Source organism: Lithobates pipiens, unplaced genomic scaffold (genome assembly GCF_037356315.1).
Source record: "Lithobates pipiens isolate NorthernLeopardFrog02 unplaced genomic scaffold, aLitPip1_a1.2 Scaffold_28, whole genome shotgun sequence".
Taxonomy (NCBI): Eukaryota; Metazoa; Chordata; class Amphibia; order Anura; family Ranidae; genus Lithobates; species Lithobates pipiens.
Window position 1 is genome coordinate 223,551,434 of NW_027507789.1, and position 27,554 is coordinate 223,578,987.

Sequence of the window (27,554 nt, forward strand, 5' to 3'; positions counted from 1 at the left end):
ATGAAACTCAAGACTCCTTCAGTATATGGGTTCTGATGTCCCTCAAAGAACCTCTTGTAATGTTCTTTATTAGAGGTCGACCGACATATCGGCCGGCCGATATTTGCCGTTTTTTAAATAATCGGCATCGGCCGATTGTGTTAATAAAAAGCCGATTCTACAGCGGGACTTTGAAATGACTTCTGTAAGAAGTCAGTGTGAATTGTCTGAGTTGTCATAGCAACACTTTCCTCCTCTCTGGGCAGACTGCCAGGAAAAGAACTAAATGATACAATGTTTACACTTCTGAATGAATGAAATCATCTCTGTGTGTAGAAGTTCTCAGTTTAACCATTTAAAGACTAAATCTTTTCTGACACTTGTTGCTTACAAGTAAAAATCCTGTATTTTCTGCCAGAAAATCACTTAGACCCCCCAAAAATTATATATATATTTTTAGCAGAGATCCTAGGGAATAAAATAGCGGTTGTTGCAATATTTTATGTCACACGCCATTTGCACAGAGGTGTTTCAAATGCATTTTTTTGGGAAAAAAATACACCATTTAAAAAATAAAAATAAAATAAAAACAGTAAAGTTAGCCCTTTTTTTTTTTTTGTCCAAAAGTTTTGACTACCTGTTTTTATTTAATATATAGTTTTTTTTTTATCTAGATCATACATACAAGTAAACTGATTGGAGGTTTGTTTTGTTTAATAAATGTTTAAAGCGGGACTCCGCGTTTTTTTTTTTTTTTTTAAAAGCCAGCAGCTACAAATACTGCAGCTGCTGACTTTTAAAATAATAACACTTACCTGTCCAGCGCGCCCGCGATGTCGGCACCCGAAGCCGATCTCTAGATCGTCACTCGAGTGCTGCCGCCGCCGCCATCTTGGGTATGGGAATCAGGAAATGGAGCCTTTTGGCTTAATTTCCCGGTTCCCTACTGCGCATGCGCGAGCCTCGCTGCGCAATGAGGACGGTCCCCGCTGCCTCTGGGATCTGTGTGTTTCCCAGCAGGCAGCGGGGCACTTGCGGAAGGGGGCGGGCACTTGCGGAAAGGGGCGTAATGTACGCCCCTTTCCGCAGAGAGCTAGCCCGGAAGCACCCCCCTCCCCCCTGAAAGGTGCCAATTGTGGCACCGGAGGGGGGGAGGGTTCCGATGAGCGGAAGGTCCATTTTAGGGTGGACCTCCGCTTTAAGTGTAAGAAATTTTCTGTATCACTTATGAAGGCTGCTTTCACACTGGAGCGGGCAGACGTTGATGGTAAAACGCAAGTTTTAGCGGCTCTTTACCATCATTTTAGCGGTGCTATTTGGCTGCTAGTGGGGCACATATAACCCAGCTAGCGGCCAAGGAAGAGGTTAAATGCGCCCATGAAGCATTGCTGCCAAATCGCATTGCATGCGCTTCGGCAGTGGTGCCCATTCATATCAATGGGCAGGAGTGGTGGAGGAGCGGTATACACCACTCCAAACGTGCTGCTTGCAGGACTTTTTTTTAAAGATCCTGCCAGCGCATCGCCTCAGTGTGAAAGCACTTTATCTTTCACACAGACTGCAGGGGAGACATTTTGCAGGCACTTTACAGGCGCTATTTTTAGCCCAAAAGCGCCTGAAAAATGCCCCAGTGGGAAAGGTGTGTTAGATCAAGGGGGATTAAAAATAAATAAATAAAATAAAATCGGCCTAACATATCGGCCCAAAAAAATCGGCATCATATATCGGCTATCGGCCGCCATGATTTCTAAATATCGGCATCGGCATCGGCCAGAGAAAAACCCATATCGGTCGACCTCTATTCTTTATCCATGTACTCTTTTTTTTTTTCCTACTCAAGACATCCATTACAACTCATCCCACCTTCTGCACACTTTTCATACACCAATCAATACCAAACCCTACCTCAGTGATGGCGAACCTTGGCACCCCAGATGTTTTGGAACTACATTTCCCATGATGCTCAACCACATTGAAGAGTGCATGAGCATCATGGGAAATGTAGTTCCAAAACATCTGGGGTGCCAAGGTTCGCCATCACTGCCCTACCTGATCATCCAAACCTTTGGCATATTTCAGCCAAGCCATGTCCCCACACAACCTGTCCATTTTTTGGGTCCAAAATACAGGGTTGTCCCTCAAAACCTTGGTGGCATAAGGGGTTAATTAAAGTTTTCTTTGACAATAATACATCCCTGTCATGTTGCCTTCATCATATTTCACCTTTTGCAATAGATCACATTGACAACATGTCAAGAACTGACAATGACTTACCACTGGTGCACTTCTTTAGCAACATCTCTCACCCAGAATGCACTTTGCTTTAATTTTTCTTCCACAATTCATCTTGCTGGCCATTTCCTCCCATTCATTGCACGTAGCTGAAAAATTATTCTTAATTAAATGGAGTTTTTTTTTGTTTTTTTTTGTTTTTTGCGATTATATCTACCAGGACCAAAGACAGGTTTGGGAGCCAACCTGGCAATCTGGACATCTTGAAGGAGATACCGTTACAGAGCGCTCAGTCTGACAGCAACCTCTTCTCAGGTAAATTAAAAAACATGTGGATAGTCAAAACTCCTGAGAATCCCTTTTTAATTTTAGCCATTATAGCATCACTCCTCTCTTTGAATCAGTTGGGGTGTAAACAATATGATTGCTTCTCTTCCCCATAACCTCTCTTCTGGTAAGAGGTTGCAACATGCAAGGATGGCAATTGTTGCTTTCCAATCATCTGGCAATCCATGGTGGTGCTGCCAACCCTCTCAAGGGGGTGGACTATCGGAGGTCCAGAAGGATGGTCAGACATGTAGTTGTCCTAAAAAGGTTTAAGCCCTTGTACACACGGTTGGAGAATCCGTCGGAATGTGTCCGATCGGACCGTTTTGTCGGATAATCCGACTGTGTGTGGTCTCCATCGGACTGTTTCCGTCGGAATATCCGACGGACCAAGTTTTCCAACTTGTCCGTAAAATTTTCCGACAAAATGCTCCAATCGGACATACTCCGATCATGTGTAGCCTACTCCGACGGACAAAGAGCCACGCATGCTCAGATCAAATTCCTAGACCAAAGCTATTGCCTACTAGCCTGAACGTAGTCCCATCGTAACTAAATAACGTCATCACGTTATGTACAATCGGATTTTCCGACAACTTTGTCCAACCGTGTGTATGCAACAGTTTCGGACAAAATCCGTCTGACAAAATCCAACGGATTTGGTTGTCAGAATGTCCGACCGTGTGTACAAGGGCTTATATCTATCTTGGGGATTTGTAAAAAGTCCTGCCAAATTTCAAATAAAAAAAATACAAAACCGTTATGCCGCGTACGCACGACCGGTTTTCCCGTCGGAATAAACGCTGAAGGCTTTCCCGACGGAGTTCCGACGGAATTCCGCTGAAACTGTCTTGCATACACACGATCACACCAAAGTCCGATCGTCAAGAACGCGGTGACTTACAGCATGTATGACGGGACTAAAAAAAGGAAGTTCACTAACCAGTAGCTTCCATCTAGTACTTGCTTCAGAGCATGCATAGTTTTTGGTCCGTCGGAACAGCATACAGACGATAGGAATTGGTTCCGTCGGAAATATTTAGAACTTGTTCTATTTCTAGGTCCGTCAGAATTTTCGAAAAAAAAAAAAAGTCCGATGGGGCATACACACGATTGGAATATACGATGAAAAGCTTCTGTCTGACTTTTTCTGTCGGACATTTCGCTTGGGTGTATGCGGCATTAGAGGAGCTGTGACGGACTATATAAGAAAATATTGGTGTGGCTTTGCAAATAGTCAGTCTTCTACAGTATAGTAGAATAGCACAGGATTTTGGATGCTCTGGAAAGTTGTTACTGAACTAAACCTCTACATTTATGGAATCTAAATATATAGATGTTTAGTTCCTTCCACCACTGTCTTCATGTAATTTTCTAATACCAGTCTAATGCCGCGTACACACGTAGCCGTCTATCCGACGGACTTAGTCTGGCGGACTTCCCACCAGACTGTCCGTCGGACTTTCCGAACGGGCTACTTGCCCACACACGGCACTTTTTCAGCGGACTAATACGGCGTACTATCCACCCTACTTTAGAAATGAACGGACTCGCCCACGCACGCGGAGGAAAGTCCGCTCATTTCGAGCGCGTCTCCAGGTAGGCGGGGCCCGCAAAGGAGACGTCGCTGGCCCCGCCGCCTGGTATGGACTTAAAGGGGAACCCCAACGCCGAAAAAAATCGCCGAAAAAACCCTTGTCCGAGCACGCTACCCGGCCGGCCAGGAAAGGGGGGGAACGAGCGAGCGCCCCCCCCTCCTGAGCCGTACCAGGCCGTGTGCCCTCAACATGGGGGGTGCCTTGGGGAAGGGGGGGCCGCGCGGCCCCCCCACCCCAAAGCACCTTATCCCCATGTTGATGAGGACAAGGGCCTCTTCCCGACAACCGTGGCCGTTGGTTGTCGGGGTCCGCGGGCGAGGGGCTTATCGGAATCCGGGAGCCCCCTTTAATAAGGACTGTGACAACGGCCAGGATTGTCGGGAAGAGGCCCTTGTCCCCCCCTTTCCTGGCCGGCCGGGTAGCGTGCTCGGACAAGGGTCTGATGTGGACCTGGGGGGAACCCCACGCCAATTTTTTTCGGCGTTGGGGTTCCCCTTTAGGTCCATACCAGGTGGCGGGGCCAGCGACGTCTCCTTCGTGGGCCCCACCTACCTGGAGACCCGCTCGAAATGAGCGGACTTTTCTCCGGGCGGGAAAAGTCTGTTCATTTCAAAAGTACGGCGGACTGGCACACACACGGCCGGATTGTGCGCCGAAATGCGAGTTCGGCGGGAAGATTGGAGTGCAAAACTACTTTCTAAGTCCGCCGTACTTTTGGGTCAAAAAAGTATGCCGGAGGCTACACACGGGGGGATTGTCCGGCGGACTTCAGTTTGCCGGACTTTTCCACCCGCTTGTTTGATCGTGTGTACGCGGCATTACACTGCTAAATAATGTTCACATTATTTTTCTTCCAGCTGTTACAGCAGAAACATCGGTGTCTCCAGAGGACACATCCGCCATCCCATTATCGCCTATTTTCCGAACGGGCAGCGACCCAGTCCTCAGAGCCAAGCTTCAATCAATCCAGCCTCTGGACTGTGGTGGCAACAATGCCTTGAGGGGTTCAGACAGCCAGCTACACTCCAAGGCTCCACCCAAGCCCATACGAGCTCCTTCACTGCTGCTTCCAGACCCTCCTGATGGGATGAGCACCTATTGGGAGTTGGTCCCTCGTGTCCCAGAGGCACCTCGAAGACTTGTGGACACCATGAAAGTCGAGGAACGGTGGAAGAACCGTGCCCGAGCTACAGAGACCACCTTTGGTTTCTTGGACAAGTCCCCAGATGTGATTCAGTCAAAGGGTCATTTTGAACTAGACAACCCTAGAAACTCGAAACCAGTCTACTCCGAAGTTGCCAAAACAAAACTGGTTCATAAAGAGGTGGATAAATCTAGGACAGTATTTTCTGAAAGCAACAAATCCAAACAGGTCCATTCGCCGGAGGAAAGGCCTAAAACAGAACAATCTAGAACTGAACATCTCAGCCAACCACACCATAAGCCAAGACTTTCCAAGATGGAACATGTAACATTGGAGACTGCTGAAGATGAGGACGATTTCATCAGGCCGCAGATTCAGACCATAACATCTTACAATCCAAAAACCTTTCCATCTATTTTGCTGTCACCGGAAAACAAGCCTCTGGAGCCAAACGCTCTGCGAAAGCTGAAAGAGATTGTTAGTCAACGAGACTGCAAGGAGAGTGCCCTCCATATTCTCCGGGAAAACTGCCAAGTAAGTAAAATCTATGTCCTCTTCCGAGAGCTGTCCATGCACCACATGATGGTTTCCAACGTATAAAACAAACTTGATCATCACTGGTGGGTTTACTTGAAACTGTGTGAGAATGAGCAAAAATGATTGTTGAGTAAAGATTGTAGCATTGGGTATGGGATTTGTTCTAGATGCTGTGAAATTTCTGATTGCAATCAATGCAGAAATATAGAAAAAATAGAGCTATAGCGCCAAAAAAAAAAATGAATACCAGTGAAAAATAAGACTAAAGTAATATTCCACCTATTCTAATGTGAATGCAATTCTAAAAACTGCGATCCTCTGTGATCTTTTAGTATTATTTTTAGAGGTCCTACCACTTTAAAGTTCAAATCGGGGGCAAAACAAATATTTACTAAAATTTTATAGGCAAATGTATTCTTACTTGAATCTTAGATCCCTTATGCCGCGTGCACACACGATCAGACTTTCCGGCGGACCAGAGTGCGTCAGACAATTCCATCGTGTGTGGGCTCCAGCGGACCTAGGCCACGTACACACGAGCGGACTGTATGGCCTACTTAGTCCGTCATACAATCCGACGGACAGTCCGTCATACTTTCGAATAAACGGACTTGACCACACACGGATGCACAAACAGTCCGTCGAAAGCTTGCGCGATGACGTGTACAGCACGTACGACGGGACTAGAAATAGGAAGTCCAATACACAGCAATGCAACCTTTCGCCGTGTAAATCCTTTCTGAGCATGCGCCATACTTAGCCCGTCGAACTAGCCTACTCACGAGCGGATTGTCCGCTGAAACCAAAGTATGACGGACAGTATTACGGAAATTCCGAAATACTTAGTACGCCAGACTGCACGCTGAAAAAGTCAGCTGAAGCCCACACACGAGCGGACTGTCCGCTGAAATGTGTTTCGACGGACTAAGTAGGCCATACAGTCCGCCCGTGTGTACGCGGCTTTATTCTTCCCAAAAGTCCGGCAGACCTAGAAATAAGACTGGCTTCAAATTTGTCCGCCGGACTCGGCTTTTAGCAGACAATCCGTTCGTCTGTGTGCTAGTCTGATGAACTAAAACTGATGCTAGGGCAGCTATTGGCTACTGGCTATGAACTTCCTTATTCTACGTCATCACGTTAGAATCAGTCAGACTTTTGGAGTGATCGTGTGTGTGGCCAAGTCCGTTGGTTTGAAAGTCTGGCGGACCTCCGCTGCAAAGTCCGCCAGACCAAGTCCGTCGAAAAGTTTGGTTGTGTGTATGCGGCATAAGTGTATTTATACCTGATCTGTGCACTAATTCAGCAGGACACAACTCCTGCACTTTAACTCTGTGCAGGAGCTTCCTGTAATACCGGCAATAAAGACCGGTCACTGCTGCTCCGTCTCCCTGTGCAAGGTGACCGGTCTTTTCTCGGCTTTCCTTTCCTTTTGGTCCTTTGTTGCATTGGTGTTGTTTTCTGGGGCTTGGGCCAGGGCCTGGGGTGTCAACTCGGCGTGTCGGGTACCTGCAAATAACTAAGCCAGGGGGGACCACATTTTTTCAAAACACGATTGCTTGTCCCGTAAGACACTCCCAATCTTTTCATTCAGCATGATCCAGTTGAGTATGCGTTTCATCCAGGCGAGATCTATGACTGGACTTTTCCATGCTGATGCGATATCGGTTTTGGCCACTAAAAACAAAAAAGTAGATTAATGTCTGTGTAAGTCCTGCAACATTCTCAACCAGCTTATTTAACAGGGCTATGTTAAAGGGGTTGTAAAGGTTTGTTTTGTTTTTTTCTAAATAGGTTCCTTTAAGCTAGTGCATTGTTGGTTCACTCATCTTTTCGATTTCCCTTCTAAATGTTTTTTTTTCTTTGTTTTCTTTGTCTGAATTTCTCACTTCCTGCTCCTCCTCAGTAAGCTGTTCTGGCTGACTAACCACCGCTCGGATGATGGTGTGAAGTTTACTGAGGAGAAACAGGAAGTGAGATATTCAGACAAAGAAAATAAACATTTAGAAGGGAAATCGAAGGAAAAGGTTAACTAGCTTAAATGAACCTATTTAGAAAATAAAAAACAAACCTTTACAACCCCTTTAATATTTACCATAGTTCCCAATACCAACCTTCTACTTCACTGATAGACCTGCTTAGGGCATGAGCCCCTAAGGCAGGACTCGACAAACCTCAGACGCCAGGTCGCCATTGCAACCAGAAGTTTCAACCCAGTGCATGGGCTGCCGTCCGAATTCTGTATACACTCCGCGTGCGTGCCCCCCCCCCCCCCGCTATGTATCCTGGTCTCCACTTTCCCGTCTGCGGGCCGGAACCAGCATAGCGGGTGCCACTGGCTAGAGAAGCGGGGGGAGGAGAGCGGAACAAACGTCATTTTGACAGTTTAGAGTTTGCCCACCCATCAAGGCTGGGAAAGAATGTAATGCAGTGCAATGTGCTTTACATTACATTTTAATTTACATTGACCCTGGATGTCTCATTAAAGTGAACCTGTCACCCAAAAAAAAAACATCACGTTGCTTTTTGTCCTCTGTGATGAAAAAACTATATATATTTTTTTTTAATTTAAAAAAAATTAAGTTACACCCAAGCACAAAAAAATCCGCTCCTCCAAAAAAATAAAAATTCCGCCCCCCTATATATATATATACACGCATGTGCAAACGCCTACGCCTGAAACCGTTGACTGCGATACACATTTTGCCCATTCTTCTTTGAAGAATATCTCAAGCTCTGTCAGATTGGATGGAGAGTGTCTGTGAGCAGCAATTTTCAAGTCTCGCCACCGATTCTCAATTGGATTTAGGTCTGGACTGTGACTGGGCCATTCTAAGCCCTTGTACACACGGTCGGAGATTCCGACGGAATATGTCCTATCGGACCGTTTTGTCGGATAATCCGACTGTGTGTGGTATGCATCGGACTGATTCTGTCGGAATATCCGTCCGACCCAATTTTCCAACATGTTGGAAATATTTCCCGACCAACTGGTTCGATTGGACATACTCCGATCATGTGCAGAGAATTCCGATCGGACAAAGTGCCACGCATGCTCAGATCAAATTTCTACACCAAAGCTATTGGCTACTAGCCTGAACGTAGTCCCGTCGTAACGAAATAACGTCACCACGTTCTGAACGATCGGATTTTCCGACAACTTGGTCCGACCGTGTGTATGCAACAGTTTCGGACAAAATCCGACGGACAAAATCCAACGGATTTGGTTGGCAGAATGTCCGACCGTGTGTACAAGGGCTAATACATGAATATGCTTTGATGTAAACCATTCCATTGTAGCTCTGGCTGGATGTTTCGGGTCGTTGTCCTGCTGGAAGGTGAACCTCCGCCCCGGTCTCAAGTCTTTTGCCGACTCTAACAGGTTTTCTCGTAGATTGTCCTGTAATTGTCTCCATCCATCTTCCCAGTAACTTTGACCAGCTTCCCTGTGCCTGCTGAAGAAAACCATCCCCACCACATGATGCTGCCACCACCATGTCTCACGGTGGGGATGGTGTGTTCAGGGTGATGTGCAGTGTTAGTTTTCCCCCCACACAAAACGTTTTGCTTTTAAGCCAAAAAGTTGAATTTTGGTCTCCTCTGACCAGATCACCTTCTTCCACATGTTTGCTGCCCCCTCCCCCACATGGCTTCTCACAAACTACAAACAGGACTTCTTATGACTTTCTTTCCCCAATGTCTTTCTTCTTGTCACTCTTCCATAAAGGGCAGATTTGTGGAGAGACGACTAATACACATGATCAGAATTTCAGCCAGCAAAAGACCGATGAGAGCTTTTTATTGGAAAATGCGACCGTGTGTATGCTCCATCGGAATTTACCTTGGCGAATTCCGGCCAGCAAAAATTTGAGAGAGTGTTCTCAATTTTTCAGACGGAAAAATTCCGATTGTGTGTATGCAATTCCGATGCGCAAAAACTCACGCATGCTCAGATTCAACTACAAGATGGAAGCTATTGGCTACTGGGTATTGAACTTCCTTTTTCTAGTCCCATTGTACGTGTTGTACGTCACCGCGTTCTTGACGGTCCGAATTTGGTGTGATCGTGTGTAGGCAAGACAGCTTGAGCGAAATCCCGTCGGAATAACCATCAGAGCTTTTTCGGACCAAAATTTCGATTGTGTTGTTCGCGGCATTATAGTTGTCCTGAGGAGAGATTCTCCCCCCTGAGCTGTGGATCTCTGCAGCTCCTCCAGAGTCACCATGAACCTCTTGGCTCTTCTCTGATGAATGTTCTCCTTGCCCGGCCGGTCAGTTTAGGCGGACGGCCATGTCTTGGTAGGTTTGCAGTTGTGCCCATACTCTTTCCATTTTCCGTTGATGGATTGAAACAGAGCTCCGTGAGATGTTCAAAGCTTGGAAATTGTATTTATAACCTAACCGTGCTTTATACTTCTCCACAACTTTATCTCTGACCTGTCGGGTGTGTTCCTTGGCCTTCATGGTGCTGTTTGTTCACTAATGTTCTCTAACAAACCTCTGAGGGCTCCACAGAACAGCTGTATTTATACTGAGATTAAATGGCACACAGGTGGACTCTATTTACTAAGTAGGTGACTTTTGAAGACAATTGGTTCCACTAGATTTTAGTTAGGGGTAATCAGAGTAAAGGGGGCTGAATACAAATGTCCCCCCCCCCCCCCCACACACACACACACACACACAATTTTCACATATTTATTTGTAAAAAAAATGTGAAAACCATTTATCATTTTCCTTCCACTTCACAATTATGTGCCACTTTGTGTTGGTCTATCACGGTGATGGAGAACCTCGGCACCCCAGATGTTTTGGAACTACATTTCCCATGATGCTCAGGCACTCTACATTGTAGTTCAGCATCATGGGAAATGTAGTTCCAAAATATCTGGGGTGCCCAGGTTCGCCATCACTGGGATAGACCAACACATAAAATCCCCCCAAAAAATTTACGTTTTTGGTTCAAAATGTGGAAAATGTCGAGGGGTATGAATACTTTTTCAAGGCACTGTAACCCTTTCAGTACTTTGGGTGGTGGGATTCCCTCTAATTCCCAGAGTTCATCTTTAATGTTTTAAGGCCATTTTTTTTTTATCACAAAAAGTAAATAAAAACCTAAAATTAGACGAAGAGGTCATTGCACAGAAGTAGGAATCTGAAGCACGCACACTAAAAACACGACAATACTCCAATATGTGAAATGAGAGGCCTCGCCAATGGAAACGTTGTGTCCTCCTCTAACGAACATCTGTTAGTAAAAATTGTATTTTCCACTTTCGCAGCAAATTCGGATCTGGGGGACGAGCAAGGAGCAGCAGAGGAGTATGGGGGTCAAGTCGGGCCTCGAACTGCTGACGTTACCCTACGGACAGCAGCTGAGACGAGATCTGCTGGAGAGGTCAGTGATAATTCCATGGGGGACAAATGAGTCACATCTTCTCCTCCCTCCAATGGAATGAGGAATGAAGGGAACGGACGGGGCAGTAGAAAAGAGTCATGGAGGCCCGTTAATAACGAGTGGCCGATTTTTTTTTTTTTTGATTTTGTTTTTGTGGCCACAATGCCTTTTTTGCTGCTCATGTTGCAGAGGAGGCCCATTCTGACGTCCTAAACTAGAGATACAAAAATCACATGAATTCTAATTCTTCTGCAAGGTAGAGTTATATGTGTCTGTGCCTACACCACCCTATTAAGCCAAATTCCAGCCAGAGGACTAAATACATCATTGAAACGCATAAAGGGAAATACGCGCATAAAGGGAAATGGCGTGGGGGTTCCCCCAAAGTCCACAACAGACCCTTGTCCGAGCACGCTACCCGGCCGGCCAGGAAAGGGGGGCGAGCGAGCGCCCCCCCTCCTGAGCCGTACCAGGCCACGTGCCCTCAACATGGGGGGTGCCTTGGGGAAGGGGGGGCCGCGCGGCCCCCCCACCCCAAAGCACCTTGTCCCCATGTTGATGAGGACAAGGGCCTCTTCCCGACAACCCTGGCCGTTGGTTGTCGGGGTCTGCGGGCGGGGGGCTTATCGGAATCCGGGAGCCCCCTTTAAGAAGGGGGCCCCCGGATACCGGCCCCCCACCCTATGTGAATGAGTATGGGGTACAATGTACCCCTACCCATTCACCTGTGAAATAAAGTACAAAAAAAAACACAACACAGAGAAAAAATATTTTATTGCACAGCTCCGGGGGTCTTCCGTCTTCGGGGGTCTTCTCGCCGGACTCCTCCGCTATCTTCGTGTAGCTCTTTTACTAGCGGAGGAGTCCGGCTTTCTTCCTCCCCGCCGCCGGCCTCTTCTCCCGACTTCGGGGGTCTTGTCCCCCTCTTCGGTTCTTCTGCCGGGCCACCGCGCCTTCTTGTAGCTCTTTTACAGGCGGTGGCCCGGTCTTCTGTCGCCGCTGCCTTCCGTTCTTCTGTCGCCGCCTTCGGTTCTTCTGCCGGGCCACCGCGCCTTCTTGTAGCTCTTTTACAGGCGGTGGCCCGGTCTTCTGTCGCCGCCGTCACCGCCGCCGCCTTCCGTTCTTCTGTCGCCGCCTTCCGTTCTTGTTCTTCTTCTTGTTCTTCTTCTTCTTCTCCAGGAGATGTTGACGCGTCGCTCTCTCTGGCCGGAATGCCAGAGCCGCGCTGTGCGGTCACTTATATAGTGACAATGGGGCGGTGTCACATGGTATATGTCACATGGGTTGGTCACATGGTGACCCCGCCCCCTTACGATGTCATAGTCCCCATGTGACATCAACCCATGTGACCAACCCATGTGACATATACCATGTGACACCGCCCCATTGTCACTATATAAGTGACCGCACAGCGCGGCTCTGGCATTCCGGCCGGAGAGAGCGACGTGTCAACATCTCCTGGGGAAGAAGAAGAAGAACAAGAAGAAGAACAAGAAGAAGAACAAGAACGGAAGGCGGCGACAGCGACAGCGGCGACAGAAGACCGGGCCACCGCCTGTAAAAGAGCTACAAGAAGGCGCGGTGGCCCGGCAGAAGAACCGAAGGCGGCGACAGAAGAACGGAAGGCAGCGGCGACAGAAGACCGGGCCACCGCCTGTAAAAGAGCTACAAGAAGGCGCGGTGGCCCGGCAGAAGAACCGAAGAGGGGGACAAGACCCCCGAAGTCGGGAGAAGAGGCCGGCGGCGGGGAGGAAGAAAGCCGGACTCCTCCGCTAGTAAAAGAGCTACACGAAGATAGCGGAGGAGTCCGGCGAGAAGACCCCCGAAGACGGAAGACCCCCGGAGCTGTGCAATAAAATATTTTTTCTCTGTGTTGTGTTTTTTTTTGTACTTTATTTTACAGGTGAATGGGTAGGGGTACATTGTACCCCATACTCATTCACATAGGGTGGGGGGCCGGTATCCGGGGGCCCCCTTCTTAAAGGGGGCTCCCGGATTCCGATAAGCCCCCCGCCCGCAGACCCCGACAACCAACGGCCAGGGTTGTCGGGAAGAGGCCCTTGTCCTCATCAACATGGGGACAAGGTGCTTTGGGGTGGGGGGCCGCGCGGCCCCCCCTTCCCCAAGGCACCCCCCATGTTGAGGGCACGAGGCCTGGTACGGCTCAGGAGGGGGGGCGCGCTCGCTCGCCCCCCTTTCCTGGCCGGCCGGGTAGCGTGCTCGGACAAGGGTCTGTTGTGGACTTTGGGGGAACCCCCACGCCGATTTTTTTCGGCGTTGGGGTTCCCCTTTAAGCCAATTCCAGGCGGCGGAGCCCGCAACGTCTCCCTCGCGGGCCCCGCCTACCTGTACACGCGCTCGAAATGGGCGGATTTGCCTCCGCCTTACGTGGGCGAGTCCATTCATTTCAAAAGTTGAGCGAACTGTTTGGCAAACAGTTCGCTGAAACAGTCCGCTCGTGTGTGGGCAAGTCCGCTCATGCAAATTTTGAGCGGACTGTTTGCCGAAACTGTTTGACAAACAAAGTTGGGCAAACAGTCCGCCCGTGTGTACGCGGCCTAAAGGGAAATACACACATAAAGGGAAATACGCGCATAAAGGGAAATACGCGCATAAAGGGCGCATAAAGGGAAATGCGCGCATGAAGGGAAATACGCGCATAAAGGGAAATACACGCATAAAGGGAAATACGCGCATAAAGGGAAATACGCGCATAAAGGGAAATACACGCATAAAGGGAAATACACACATAAAGGGAAATACGCGCATAAAGGGAAATACGCGCATAAAGGGCGCATAAAGGGAAATGCGCGCATAAAGGGAAATACGCGCATAAAGGGAAATACACGCATAAAGGGAAATACACACATAAAGGGAAATACGCGCATAAAGGGAAATACACGCATAAAGGGCGCATAAAGGGAAATGCGCGCATAAAGGGAAATGCACGCATAAAGGGAAATACGCGCATAAAGGGAAATACACGCATAAAGGGATTGTAGTTGCGTTGAGCCAGTCTTGGGATTCAGACACCCCTGCCAGATAGCATAGACAGGCCCTTAACACACCCCTAGCCTGTGACTGCTTAAATCGGAGGTCCGCCATTTTTTTTTTCAAAGTCAGCAGCTACAATACTTCAGCTGCTGTAAAATATGGACACTTACCTGCCCGTGAAGTCGGCACCCAAAGCCGACCTGTCCCTCAGCTGTCGGGTGCCGCCGCCGCCATCCTCGGTAAGGCAATCAGGAAGTGAAGCCTTGCAACTTCTCTTCCTGGTTCCCTCGCGCCGCCGCTATCCCACTGGTCCCTGCTGTTTTTTGGGACCCGTGTGTCTCCCAGAATACAGCGGGGGGAGGGGGTAAGTGGCGTAGATTCCCGCGGGTATCTACGCCCAGAAGTGGGAGGAACATACTTGTATTAGACAGGTATCTACTCCCCCCTGAAAGGTGCTAAATGTGACACCGGGGGGACCGGAAAAGCGTAAGTTAAATTTTTTGGGTGGAAATCCGCTTTAACTGCTTGCCGACCAGCGCATGGCAATGTACGTCGGCACAATGGCACGGCTGGGCAAATGGGCGTATCTGTACGTCCCCTTTAAGTCCCCTTTAAGATGCAGCTCAGTGGGCACGCACGTGCCCGGCGTGTACTCCGTGAGCGTGCCAGCAGACTCGATGTCCGCCGGGGGCCCGCAATCGTGACACGGAGCGGCAGATCGGGGAGGTGTCTATGTAAACAAGGCATTTTCCTGTTCTGCCTAGCAACATGACAGATCTACTGTTCCCTGTCAACGGGAGCAGTGGTCTCTGTCATGTTGTAGTGATCCCATCCCCCCCACAGTTAGAATCACTCCCTAGGACACACTTAACCCCTTTATCGCCCCCCTAGTGTTTAACCCCTTCCCTGCCAGTGCCATTTACACAGGAATCACTGCATTTGTATAGCAGTGATTGCTGTATAAATGTGAATGGTCGCAAAATAGTGTCAAAAGTGCTTGATGTGTCCGCCGCAATGTCGCAGTCACAATAAAAATCGCAGATCGCCGCCATTGCTAATAAAAAACAAAAAATTATAATAAAAATGCCATAAAACTATCCCCTATTTTGTAGACGCTATAAGACCCCTTTCACACTGGGGCTTTTTTCAAGCGTTTTAGCGTTAAAAAAAAGCGCCTGTAAAACGCTTGAAAGAAGCTTCATCTGCAATCCCAATGTGAAAGCCCAAGTGCTTCAAGAGCCCTTTCACACTGCCAGCGCTCGAAGTGGCCAAATTAAGGGTTAAAAGCGCCCACAAAGCCAAAATCGCTTTGCAAGCGTTTCCCATTGATTTCAATTGGAAGGGGCGCTTTAGGAGCGGTGTATTCACGGCTCCTAAAGCGCTGCAAAGAAGCTGCTTGCAGGTCTTCTTTTTTTTTTTTTTGATGCCCCGCCAGCGCAGCGCCTCAGTGTGAAAGCACTCGGGCTTTCACATTGGGATTGCAGATGAGGCTTCTTTCAGGCGCTTTTTTTTTTTTTAATGCTAAAGCGCCTGAAAAACGCCCCAGTGTGAAAGGGGTCTAACTTTTGCGCAAACCAAATTCATACTTATTGCGATTTTTTTATTTATTTATTTTTACCAAAAATATGTAGAAGAATACGTATCAGCCTAAACTGAGGAAAAAAAAAAAATGTTTTTTTAATATATTTTTTGGGGATATTTATTATAGCAAAAAAGTAAAAAATATTGCTTTTTTCTCAAAATTGCCGCTCTTTGTTTGCTTATAGCGCAAAAAATAAAAAACCGCAGTGGCGATCGAATACCACCAAAAGAAAGCTCTATTTGTAGGGGGGAAAAAAACGACATCAATTTTATTTGGGCACAGCGTCGCACGACCGCGCAATTGTCAGTTAAAGTGGTGTTGCACAGAAAAAAAAATCATTAAAATTCCTAAAAAAAAAATAAAAAAAAATAAAAAAATGTGGATTTTTTTTTAACTCACCTCTAAATGGCTGTTGCTAGGGGGCCCCTCGTAGTCTGCCTCCTTCAGTGCCTGGGCTGGTGACATCACTTCCCCTCGGCGCCGGAAGAGCTCAGCTCCGCCCCCTCCCCCCTGTCAGTCATCTGGGACGCGTGACAGGTCCCAGGTGATTGCACGGCCAATCACGGCATGCGCAGTGGGTGCCCGGCTGCCCACAGTTGCAATGACGGTGCCGCCGAGCGGAGGGGGGGGGGGGGGGGGCGGGGGATGAGACGAGCGGGGCTTCGATCCCCCGCATCGCCGGACCCCTGGGACAGGTAAGTGTCCGATTATTAAAAATCAGCAGCCGCAGTATTTGTAGCTGCTGACTTTTAATTTTTAAAGTAAGGCAAAGAATGGCCTGGTCATGAAGGGGGGGGGGGGGTAAACCTTCCGGAGCTGAAGTGGTTAAAGTATAACCTAACTTTCACTTCCTGCTGTGGCTACGGGAACAGGAAGTGAAGGGAAATCTCCCAAAAAGAACAAAGAGGGCAAAAGAAGAAAAGCTGACGTGACGTGGGATGGGGTGGTGGGGGGGGTGGGAAGGGGGGCACTCGATCCCAAAAAAAAAGTTTTGCTTTTAGTTGTACTTTTATAGAGGGCGGTGCGGGAAATGTGCGTCTTTGGCTCTGCCGCTTCCACAGCTGTTATGAAAGGTTTCCCGAGCGATAGGAAAAGCCTTTCTTGGCAGTGAAGGGTTGCAGATCACAGGACTATTGTGAACCGGCTTTTTTCTGTAACCGGAGTAACTAAACACAACAAAGAGCGCTAAATCCGGGGCCGGCGTGGAATGCCATCGCCTTGGAATTTCCTACCGCATTGTACAAACAGGGATCTGCCCCCAAGCCCCCCCCCCCCACCATCAGCCTTAAAGTGTACGGAAACCCCTGAAAGGTGGCCAACCGTACACAGAGCAAATTGGGATCCTGCTGGCTACAGTCCGGCCCTCCTACAGTCCAGCGCCCAGCCCGGCCCTCCTACAGTCCAGCGCCCAGCCCGGCCCTCCTACAGTCCAGCGCCCAGTCCGGCCCTCCTACAGTCCAGCGCCCAGTCCGGCCCTCCTACAGTCCAGCGCCCAGTCCGGCCCTCCTACAGTCCAGCGCCCAGTCCGGCCCTCCTACAGTCCAGCGCCCAGCCCGACCCTCCTACAGTCCAGCGCCCAGCCCGGCCCTCCTACAGTCCAGCGCCCAGCCCGGCCCTCCTACAGTCCAGCGCCCAGTCCGGCCCTCCTACAGTCCAGCGCCCAGTCCGGCCCTCCTACAGTCCAGCGCCCAGTCCGGCCCTCCTACAGTCCAGCGCCCAGTCCGGCCCTCCTACAGTCCAGCGCCCAGCCCGACCCTCCTACAGTCCAGCGCCCAGCCCGGCCCTCCTACAGTCCAGCGCCCAGTCCGGCCCTCCTACAGTCCAGCGCCCAGTCCGGCCCTCCTACAGTCCAGCGCCCAGTCCGGCCCTCCTACAGTCCAGCGCCCAGTCCGGCCCTCCTACAGTCCAGCGCCCAATCCGGCCCTCCTGCAGTCCAGCGCCCAGTCTGGCCCTCCTGCAGTCCAGCGCCCAGTCCGGCCCTCCTACAGTCCAGCGCCCAGTCCGGCCCTCCTACAGTCCAACGCCCAGTCCGGCCCTCCTACAGTCCAGCGCCCAGTCCGGCCCTCCTACAGTCCAGCGCCCAGTCCGGCCCTCCTACAGTCCAGCGCCCAGTCCGGCCCTCCTACAGTCCAGCGCCCAGTCCGGCCCTCCTACAGTCCAGCGCCCAGCCCGGCCCTCCTACAGTCCAGCGCCCAGCCCGGCCCTCCTACAGTCCAGCGCCCAGCCCGGCCCTCCTACAGTCCAGCGCCCAGCCCGGCCCTCCTACAGTCCAGCGCCCAGTCCGGCCCTCCTACAGTCCAGCGCCCAGCCCGGCCCTCCTACAGTCCAGCGCCCAGCCCAGCCCTCCTACAGTCCAGCGCCCAGCCCGGCCCTCCTACAGTCCAGCGCCCAGTCTGGCCCTCCTATAGTCCAGAGCCCAGTCTGGCCCTCCTACAGTCCAGCGCCCAGTCTGGCCCTCCTATAGTCCAGAGCCCAGTCTGGCCCTCCTACAGTCCAGAGCCCAGTCTGGCCCTCCTACAGTCCAGCTCCCAGCCCGGCCCTCCTACAGTCCAGCGCCCAGCCCGGCCCTCCTACAGTCCAGCTCCCAGCCCGGCCCTCCTACAGTCCAGCTCCCAGCCCGGCCCTCCTACAGTCCAGCGCCCAGCCCGGCCCTCCTACAGTCCGGCCCTCCTACAGTCCAGCGCCCAGTCCGGCCCTCCTACAGTCCAGTGGATCGACCATCGATAGGAACGTCGTACGATGCAACAACAATGGAGCTTCACCAAAACTGCACAGTGCAAAATCTGGCGCAGCTGTGCATGGCAGCCAATCAGCATTCAGGTATTTATTTATTTTTTTGGCAAAGCTTAACTGAACAATCCGAAGTTAGAAGCCGATTGGCTACCATCACGCACGGCTGCACCAGGTTCTTCAGTTTGAGCAAATCAACCCCAATCAAAAGTATCGTTCCCACATTTTGAAAACATTGACCAAAAGTACGATCTATATATAATGTAAAGGATCTATTCAAATTCATTCTATTTCCTATCATTTTATTGGTCCGATTACAATCAGTTCACCAACGCACCTATACCCTATATTACCAAAAGTATTGGGACACCTGCCTTTACACACACATGAACTTTAATGGCCTCCCAGTCTTAGTCCGTAGGGTTCAATATTGAGTTGGCTCCGCCCCTTGCAGCTATAACAGCTTCACCTCTTCTGGGAAGGCCGTCCACAAGGTTTAGGAGGGTGTCTATGGGGATGTTTGACCGTTCTTGCAGAAGAGCATTTGTGAGGTCGGGCACTGATGTTGGACGAGAAGGCCTGGCTCGCAGTCTCTACTCTAATTCATCCCAAAGGTGTTCTATCAGGTTGAAGTCTGGACTCTGTGCAGGCCAGTCAAGTTCCTCCACCCCAAACTCGCTCATCCATGTCTTTATGGACCTTGCTTTGTGGACTGGTCCACATCATTTGGTGGAGGGGGGGATTATGGTGGGGGGTTGTTTTTCAGGGGTTTGGCTTGGCCCCTTAGTTCCAGTGAAGGGAAATCTTAAGGCATCAGCATACCAAGACATTTTGGACAATTTCATGCTCCCAACTTTGTGGGAACAGTTTGGGGACGGCCCCTTTCTGTTCCAACATGACTGCGCACCAGTGCACAAAGCAAGGTCCATAAAGACATGGATGAGCGAGTTTGGGGTGGAGGAACTTGACTGGCCAGCACAGAGTCCTGACCTCAACCTGATAGAACACCTTTGGGATGAATTTGAGCCGAGACTGCAAGCCAGGCCTTCTCATCCAACATCAGTACCTGACCTCACAAATGTGCTTCTGGAAGAATGGTCAAACATTCCCATAGACACACTCCTAAACCGTGTGGACAGTCAGGACTCTGTACAGGCTAATCAACTTCCTCCACCCCAAACTCGCTCATCCATGTCTTTATGGTCCTTGCTTTGTACACTGGTGCGCAGTCATGTTGAACTTTAGGAGGGTCAGACTGGGCATTGGAGTTTAGGGGGGCCGGACTGGGCATTGGACTGTAGGAGGGCCAGACTGGGCATTGGATTGTAGGAGGGCCAGACTGGGCATTGGACTGTAGGAGGGCCAGACTGGGCATTCGAATGTCGGAGGGCCAGACTGGGCATTCGAATGTCGGAGGGTCGGACTGGGCATTCGAATGTCGGAGGGTCGGACTGGGCATTCGAATGTCGGAGGGTCGGACTGGGCATTCGAATGTCGGAGGGCCGGACTGGGCATTCGAATGCCGGAGGGTCGGACTGGGCATTGGACTGTAGGAGGGCTGGACTGAGCATTGGACTCTAGGGGGGCCAGACTGGGCATTGGACTTGAAGAGGGCCGGACTGGGCACTGGACTTTAGGAGGGCCGGACTGGGCACTGGACTTTAGGAGGGCCGGACTGGGCACTGGACTTTAGGAGGGCCGGACTGGGCACTGGACAATAGGAGGGCCGGACTGTAGCCAGCAGGAGTAGAAAATGACCCAATCTTAGTAGGAGTAACAATGTCTCAGGCTTGGTTGTCAGCGGGAGGAAAACATTTATACAGCACCTGTGGTCAGCAGGAGAAGGCAAATGGTCAAAATCAAGAGTGCCGGGTATGTAGAATGTGAATGTTTATTCTGCCTTCTCCCCCGCCCCTAGGCACCACCTGTTGTCTCTGGGGATAGCTGTGGATATCCTGGGCTGCACCGGAGCGGTGACCGAGAGAGCGCACACCCTGCACCGTATTATCCATCTAGCCATGGAGTTGAAGGACTTTGCTGGAGATCTTTTTGGCTTTTCTGCTGTTATGAAGGCCCTGACAATGCCCCAGGTAAGGACCAGGCTCACATGTTGGGAACCCCATTTGTGTTTAAGGGAGAGGGGATGCTGGGAACATAATTTTAGGGGGAAAAGGATGCTGGGAACATCATTTTAAGGGGACAGGGGACCTTGGGAACCCAATTTTTAAGGGCGAAGGAATGCTGGGGACACACTTTTAGGGGTAGAGGCATGCTGGGAACATAATTTTATAGACACGGGGGCGCTAGGAAAAATATTTTAAGAGGAAGGTGATGCTAGGAACACAGAGGGTTTAAGGGAGAGGGTATGCTGGGACAGGGCCGTAAATAAAGGGGTACCACCAGTCCTGTACGGGGCCCGGGCCGGCAGGGGTGCCCAGGCAGCAGAGTGAATCAGATGTGGGCAGGGAGGGTGATCGGTGCAGCAGGGGGGCACTTACTGGAACCAATCCCCTGTATGGCTCTCTGCCGCAGCTGAAAGCGTGCTTCTCCTCCTCTACCTCATGTTGGCTTTCAGCTGCTGCAGAGAGAGCCATACAGGAGATCGGCTCTAGTGATTGCCACCCACACTGGTCACTTTTCCTTGTGCACCATACATTTCTCCCTGCTGCCTAGGCCCCCCCTGTGTGCTCCCCCTACCTCCGCAGTGCTGCTGCCTTCCCTCCTCTTATTCCCATCAGCACCTGCAAGCACACAACAGGATCCTTCAGGATTGAGAGTGGGGGAAGGGTTAGGTAAATATGTCATTTACCAGCCCCTTCCTTTCCTAAATTAACATAATGAATGAGCTGTACCGATCACTCACTGTGTTCATTCATAACTGAAGAATCGTCTGTATGGGGCCGCCGTGTCATGTTGTCTGTATGGGGCCCTGTGTCAGGTGGTCTGTATGGGGCCCTGTGTCAGGTGGTCTGTATGGGGTCCCGTGTCAAGTTGTCTGTATGGGGCCCCGTGTCATGTTGTCTGTATGGGGCCCCGTGCCAGGTTGTCTGTATGGGGCCCTGTGTCAGGTTGTTTGTATGGAGCCCCATGTAAGGATGTCTGTATGGGGCCCCGTGTCAGGTTGTCTGTATGGGGCCCCGTGTCAGGTTGTCTGTATGAAGCCTCGAGTCATGTTGTCTGTATGGGGCCCCCGAGTCATGTTGTCTGTATGGGGCCCCGAGTCATGTTGTCTGTATGAAGCTCCGAGTCATGTTGTCTGTAAAGGGCCCCAAGTCATGTTGTCTGTATAGGGCCCCGTGTCAGGTCGTCTGTATGGGGCACCGTGTCAGGTCGTCTGTATGGGGCACCGTGTCAGGTCGTCTGTATGGGGCACCGTGTCAGGTGGTCTGTATGGGGCACCGTGTCAGGTGGTCTGTATGGGGCCCCGTGTCAGGTTGTCTGTATGGGGCCCCGTGTCAGGTTGTCTGTATGGGGCACTGTGTCAGGTCGTCTGTATGGGGCACTGTGTCAGGTCGTCTGTATGAGGCCCCATGTCAGGTCGTCTGTATGGGGCCCGTGTCATGTTGTCTGTATGGGGCACCGTGTCAGGTCGTCTGTATGGGGCCCTGTGTCAGGTCATCTGTATGGGGCCCCGTGTCAGGTCGTCTGTATGGGGCCCCGTGTCAGGTCGTCTGTATGGGGCCCCGTGTCAGGTCGTCTGTATGGGGCCCCGTGTCAGGTCGTCTGTATGGGGCCCCGTGTCAGGTCGTCTGTATGGGGCCCCGTGTCAGGTCGTCTGTATGGGGCCCCGTGTCAGGTCGTCTGTATGGGGCCCCGTGTCAGGTCATCTGTATGGGGCCCCGTGTCAGGTCGTCTGTATGGGGCCCTGTGTCATGTTGTCTGTATGGGGCCCCCGTGGTTTCTAACAACATCCCTGTGCTGGAACACCCATTTAGGGGGTGAGGGGATGTTGGAAACACAATTTGTAAGAGACAGGGTGTACTGGGAACACAGTTTTATGACAGGAGAATATTAAAATAGGATATAATCTATTCACAGAGTTTCCAATTCATCCATACATGCCAAGTAGGGATGAGCTTTGAGTTCGAGTCAAACATTGCCTATTCAGTGAACAATTTGGGCTGTTCGCGGCAAATTCGAAAAGCCAGAACACCCTATACAAGTCTATGGGAGAAATCTAAAGTGCTAATTTTAAAGACTAATATGCAAGTTACTGTCCTAAAGTGTTTGGGGACCCGGGTCCTGCCCCAGGGGACATGGATCAATGCAAAAAAAAGTTTTAAAAACTGAAGTTTTTTCAGGAGCAGTGATTTTAATAATGATTAAAGTGAAACAATGAAAGTGAAATATTCCTTTAAATGTCATAACTGGGGGGTGTCTATAGTATGCCTGTGAAGGGGCGCATGTTTCCCGTGCTTAGAACTGTCCCTGCACAAAGTGTCATTTCGCAAGGAAAAAAAGTCTTTTAAAATCACTTTCCATTGTCGGCTCCCCGTAATACAGAGAACACTCAATGAATGTTCTTTGTATTTGCCGACAATTCATTCATTGATAAAAAATTTTTTTAAAAAAATTCAAAAAAGAGTGGGGGTACTCCTAAATTCAATTACCAGGCCCTTTAGGTCTGGTATGGATATTAAGGAGAACCCCGCATCAAATTTAAAAGAAAATTGACGTGGGGGTCCCCCTAAAAATCCATACCAAAAATTTGACACGGGGTTCCCCTTAATATCCATACCAGACCTGAAGGGCCTGGTAATTGAATTTAGGGGAACCCCCACGCTTTTTTTTTTTTTAATCAATGAATGAATTGTCGGCAAATACAGAGAACACTCATTGAGTGTTCTCTGTATTACGGGAGCCGACAATGCAAAGTGATTTTAAAAGACTTTTTTTCCTTGGGAAATGACACTTTGTGCAGGGACAGTTCTAAGCACCAGAAACATGCGCCCCTTCACAGGCATACTATAGACACCCCCCAGGTACGACATTTAAAGGAATATTACACTTTTATTGTTTCACTTTAATCATTATTAAAATCACTGCTCCTGAAAAAACTTCCGTTTTTAAAACTTTTTTTTGCATTGATCCATGTCCCCTGGGGCAGGACCCGGGTCCCCAAACACTTTTTAGGACAATAACTTGCATATTAGCCTTTAAAATTAGCACTTTAGATTTTGAACGTTCGAGTCCCATAGACTTCAATGGGGTTCTAAAGCTCACAGGAAGTTTAGGTCTGTTCGCAGGTTCTGGTGCGAACCGAACAGGGGGGTGTTCGGCTCATCCTTAATTCCAAGTTTCTGGGGTAGTAAAAAGGAACAATATTTTTGGCCGGGCATTTAGCTGTTTAAGGCAAGAATGGGCTTCTTGTGCTTATCTACCAATCAGAAGCAATCTCTGAGACAGCTACATTTTTTTTTTATTCCAGGTTGCCCGCCTGGAACAAACATGGCAATCGCTCCGGCAAACGCACACCGACAGCGCCATCGCCTTCCACAAACAGCTGAAACCGGCTTTACGGGAAATGGAGGAATGTAAGTTATTCTTCTCCTGCCACGTAAACTTTAGAATTGTCCTCATGCCCTCGGTGACCTTCACCACCAATGCCACCCACCTTCCTCATCAATCCCAGAGCACGATCAATACTTTATTTATTACCTGTGTTGCTTTTGTGTGAAAAGTACACGGAATGCAAACATTCCATAGACAGCTGTACATAACTCAGCAGCTATATATCAACTTTCTCTATGAGAGCCACTTAGGAAATAAATACCAACAAAGATCACGTGGAAGTTTATTTCCCTACTTTAAAAGGACAGATTTGTCATAGAGGAAGAGTTATGGTGCCCATGGGCAACTGAATGTTCATTATCAACCAGGATTCCATGGGGGTTCTCCAAAGATTGCCAAGGGTTTCTTGAGCTCTGGAGGATTGGCTTTCCATCTGATGGTTCTTCATCATTCAAGGGGTATCACTCATGTGATACCTGGATCTTTCAGCCGGTTCGGCGATACCCACAAGGTTGGATTCACTTAGGTACTTCAGCCTTACCAGGCTCTCACTAAGAAGCCAACCCGTATGTGGCCTTCTTCTGAAGAGTCCTCCCCTGGATAGCTATAAAGTTGCTGGTCCTTTCCACAACCGGAGACGGCACCGGACCACCTCTGAATCCTTTCCTTAGTTTCCTTGCCTTGGGCTAGCCAACCCCCGAGACATAAAGTCGGGTGGATCCGCACCCCAGGCCATAGCCTTCCTAGGGGGGGGGGCTGGTCAGGAGGAACAGGACCATGGAAGTCAGTACATACTTCTGGACCGGAACCTCGAACCACGTGACATCCACATCTTATGTACCCTCTCCCAGAAAGCACAGCAAGAGTGACCCTCCCACTGGGCTGGCTCCGAGAGAAAGTAACCTTAAAGCACCCAACCAGACTGTTTCCATGCCTGCCAGAAGAGACAGCGCCCCCCCATGGCCAGGCTGAACACCCTATAGTCCAGTCAGACTGATGCTGAGGTCAAAATTTGGAATAATTATACCCAAACCAAACTGCAGTTCAGGGGTAACATTAACTTTAACCACTTCAATACCGGGGGGCACTTAAACACCTTCCTGCCCAGACCAATTTTGAGCTTTCAGCGCTGTCGCACTTTGAATGACAATTGCGCGGTCATGCTACACTGTACCCAAATGAAATTTTTATCATTTTTTCCCCACAAATAGAGCTTTCTTTTGGTGGTATTTGATCACCTCTACGGTTTTTATTTTTTGCGCTACAAATAAAAAAATACCGGAAATTTTGAAAAAAAAAAAATGTTTTTTTTTTGTTTCAGTTTCAAAACTTTGTAAATAAGTACATTTTCTCCTTCACTGATGGGCACTGATGGGGCTACACTGATGGGCACTGATAAGGCGGCACTGATGGGCACCAATGTGGCACCAATGAAGTGGCACGGATGGGCGGCACGGATGGGCGACACGGACGGACACTGATAGGTGGCACAAATTGGCACTGATAGCTGGCATGGATGGGCGGCACGGATGGGCGGCACAGATGGGCATGGATAGGCGGCACAGATGGGCATGGATAGGCGGCACAGATGGGCATGGATGGGCACTGATAGGCGGCACAGGTGGGCACTGATAGGCGGCACAGGTGGGCACTGATAGGTGGCACAGGTGGGCACTCATAGGCGGCACAGGTGGGCACTCATAGGCGGCATTGGTGTTATACTATAGTAATGGATGCCAATCAGTGCCAAACAATAATGCATGCCAATCAGTGATGCCCATTGTGGGCACTGATTGGCATCCATTATGGGCACTGATTGGCACCCATTGTGCTGACTGGCGTCCCTGGTGGTCTAGGGAGGATTACCTTTTCCCTGGTGGTCTGGTGGCGTCCCTGGTGGTCCAGTGTGGGCATCCTCGGGGGGGCTGTGCTGATAATCGATCAGCACAGACCCCCCCTGTCAGAAGAGCAGCCGATCGGCTCTCCTCTACTCGTGTCTGACAGACGCAAGGGAGGGAAAGCCGATCACCGGCTCTTCCCATTTACACTGTGATCAGCCGTGATTGGACACGGCTGATCACGTGGTAAAGAGTCTCCGTCTGAGACTCTTTACCGAGATCGTAGTTGCCGGGTGTCAGACTGACACCCGCAACAACGATCACCGCGATGCGCGCCCCCGGGGGCGCGCAGCGGCTCATAATCCTGATCACGTCATGTGACGTCCGGTCAGGATTATGAAACCACTTTGCCGCCGTCAATTGCCTATAGGGCGGGCGGCAAGTGGTTAAAAACATATAGCGCCTGCTCTTCAGGAGCCGGCGCTACATATATACACACCGGAGTATATATATAATATATATAAATGGCAGCAGAGAATACAATCCACCTTTGTACTGCCACAAGCATGATGGGGTGCCAAGTAACAGACGATCCTCTCATCATCAAGTGAAAGAATCCTCTGTTTTCGGTCGCTCTTTCATACTTCCTCAAGTTGCTTATGAGCATACGGCGGGCAGGAAAGGGTTAACATTTGCGCAATATTTGTCAGCTACCATTCCTGTACCTGCCGTAACGTTTTCTTGCATGGTCGGTCTAAAATGAAAGGCATGTCTGTATAATTCTCAACCCACAGCTGGAAGCCCTTCTCCATCCAATCTGGTAGAAGAAGGCCTAAGCCCCGGTCCACACTGAGCTGCGGGAATGAAGCCGTCTCACTCCCGCGCGTCCGTCCCGATTTCGGGCGCCATTTCAGAGACATCTGTGCGGATTTCGCAGCCCGAAATCGCAAAAAGGAACACAGCAATGATTTTTTTAAATCCGTGCGTCACTGCGAATGCAGCTGCGCACCGATTAGGACAGTGCGATTGCTGGTGCAACGTCATATTCGGCGACCCATCGCATTTTGCTACGGAAGTGACGTTCCGTCGCCGCCATCTTGCTACACCCCACACTTGTAAGGATGCACTGAGAAGGGGGAAAGCGGACATGTTGTTACACCCACCGGAGTTCCGCGTTTTACACGTATTTATAACAGTAAAGTATATAGTGAAATGATTTGTAACTCTGTGTGACTACTTAAGATGTTGCATTTTTAAAAGCAGAGGCATCCCCGCTCATCTCACAGGTTTACGAATCCCACAGAAGTTCGCTGCTTTTCAAATTCAACAGCTAAGCAGTCAGACGGAGTTCTAAGTCCTGTATTATAAATAAGTGTAAAATGCAAAACAGCGGTGGGTGTAACAACATGTCCGCTTTCCCCCTTCTCAGTGTATCCTTACCGTGGACGAGTGTGGGGTGTAGCAAGATGGCGGCAACTAAAAGTCACTTCCGTAGCAAACTGCGATGGATCGCCGAATATGTCGTTACACCGGCAATTTGACATGTCAAATCGTACCAGTGTGGACCAGGGCTCAATGTACACTATATTACCAAAGTATTGGGACACCCGCCCTTACACACACATGAAGTTTAATGACATCCCAGTCTTAGTCCGGAGGGTGCAATATTGAGTTGGCTCCGTCTTTG

The 27,554-nt window shown here is 49.8% G+C and overlaps 1 protein-coding gene across 3 annotated transcripts in view; it reads left to right on the plus strand.

The window, feature by feature from the left end:
* Positions 1-27,554, plus strand: part of LOC143936194 (breast cancer anti-estrogen resistance protein 3 homolog) — a 59,694-nt gene that overhangs the window by 20,661 nt on the left and 11,479 nt on the right. For all 3 annotated transcript variants that reach the window (XM_077460586.1, XM_077460585.1, XM_077460587.1), the window contains 5 exons: positions 2,432-2,526; positions 4,994-5,814; positions 11,097-11,212; positions 20,437-20,608; positions 23,947-24,052. In XM_077460586.1, coding sequence (XP_077316712.1) covers positions 2,432-2,526; positions 4,994-5,814; positions 11,097-11,212; positions 20,437-20,608; positions 23,947-24,052 — 1,310 coding nt within the window. The remainder of the gene's footprint in view (positions 1-2,431; positions 2,527-4,993; positions 5,815-11,096; positions 11,213-20,436; positions 20,609-23,946; positions 24,053-27,554) is intronic.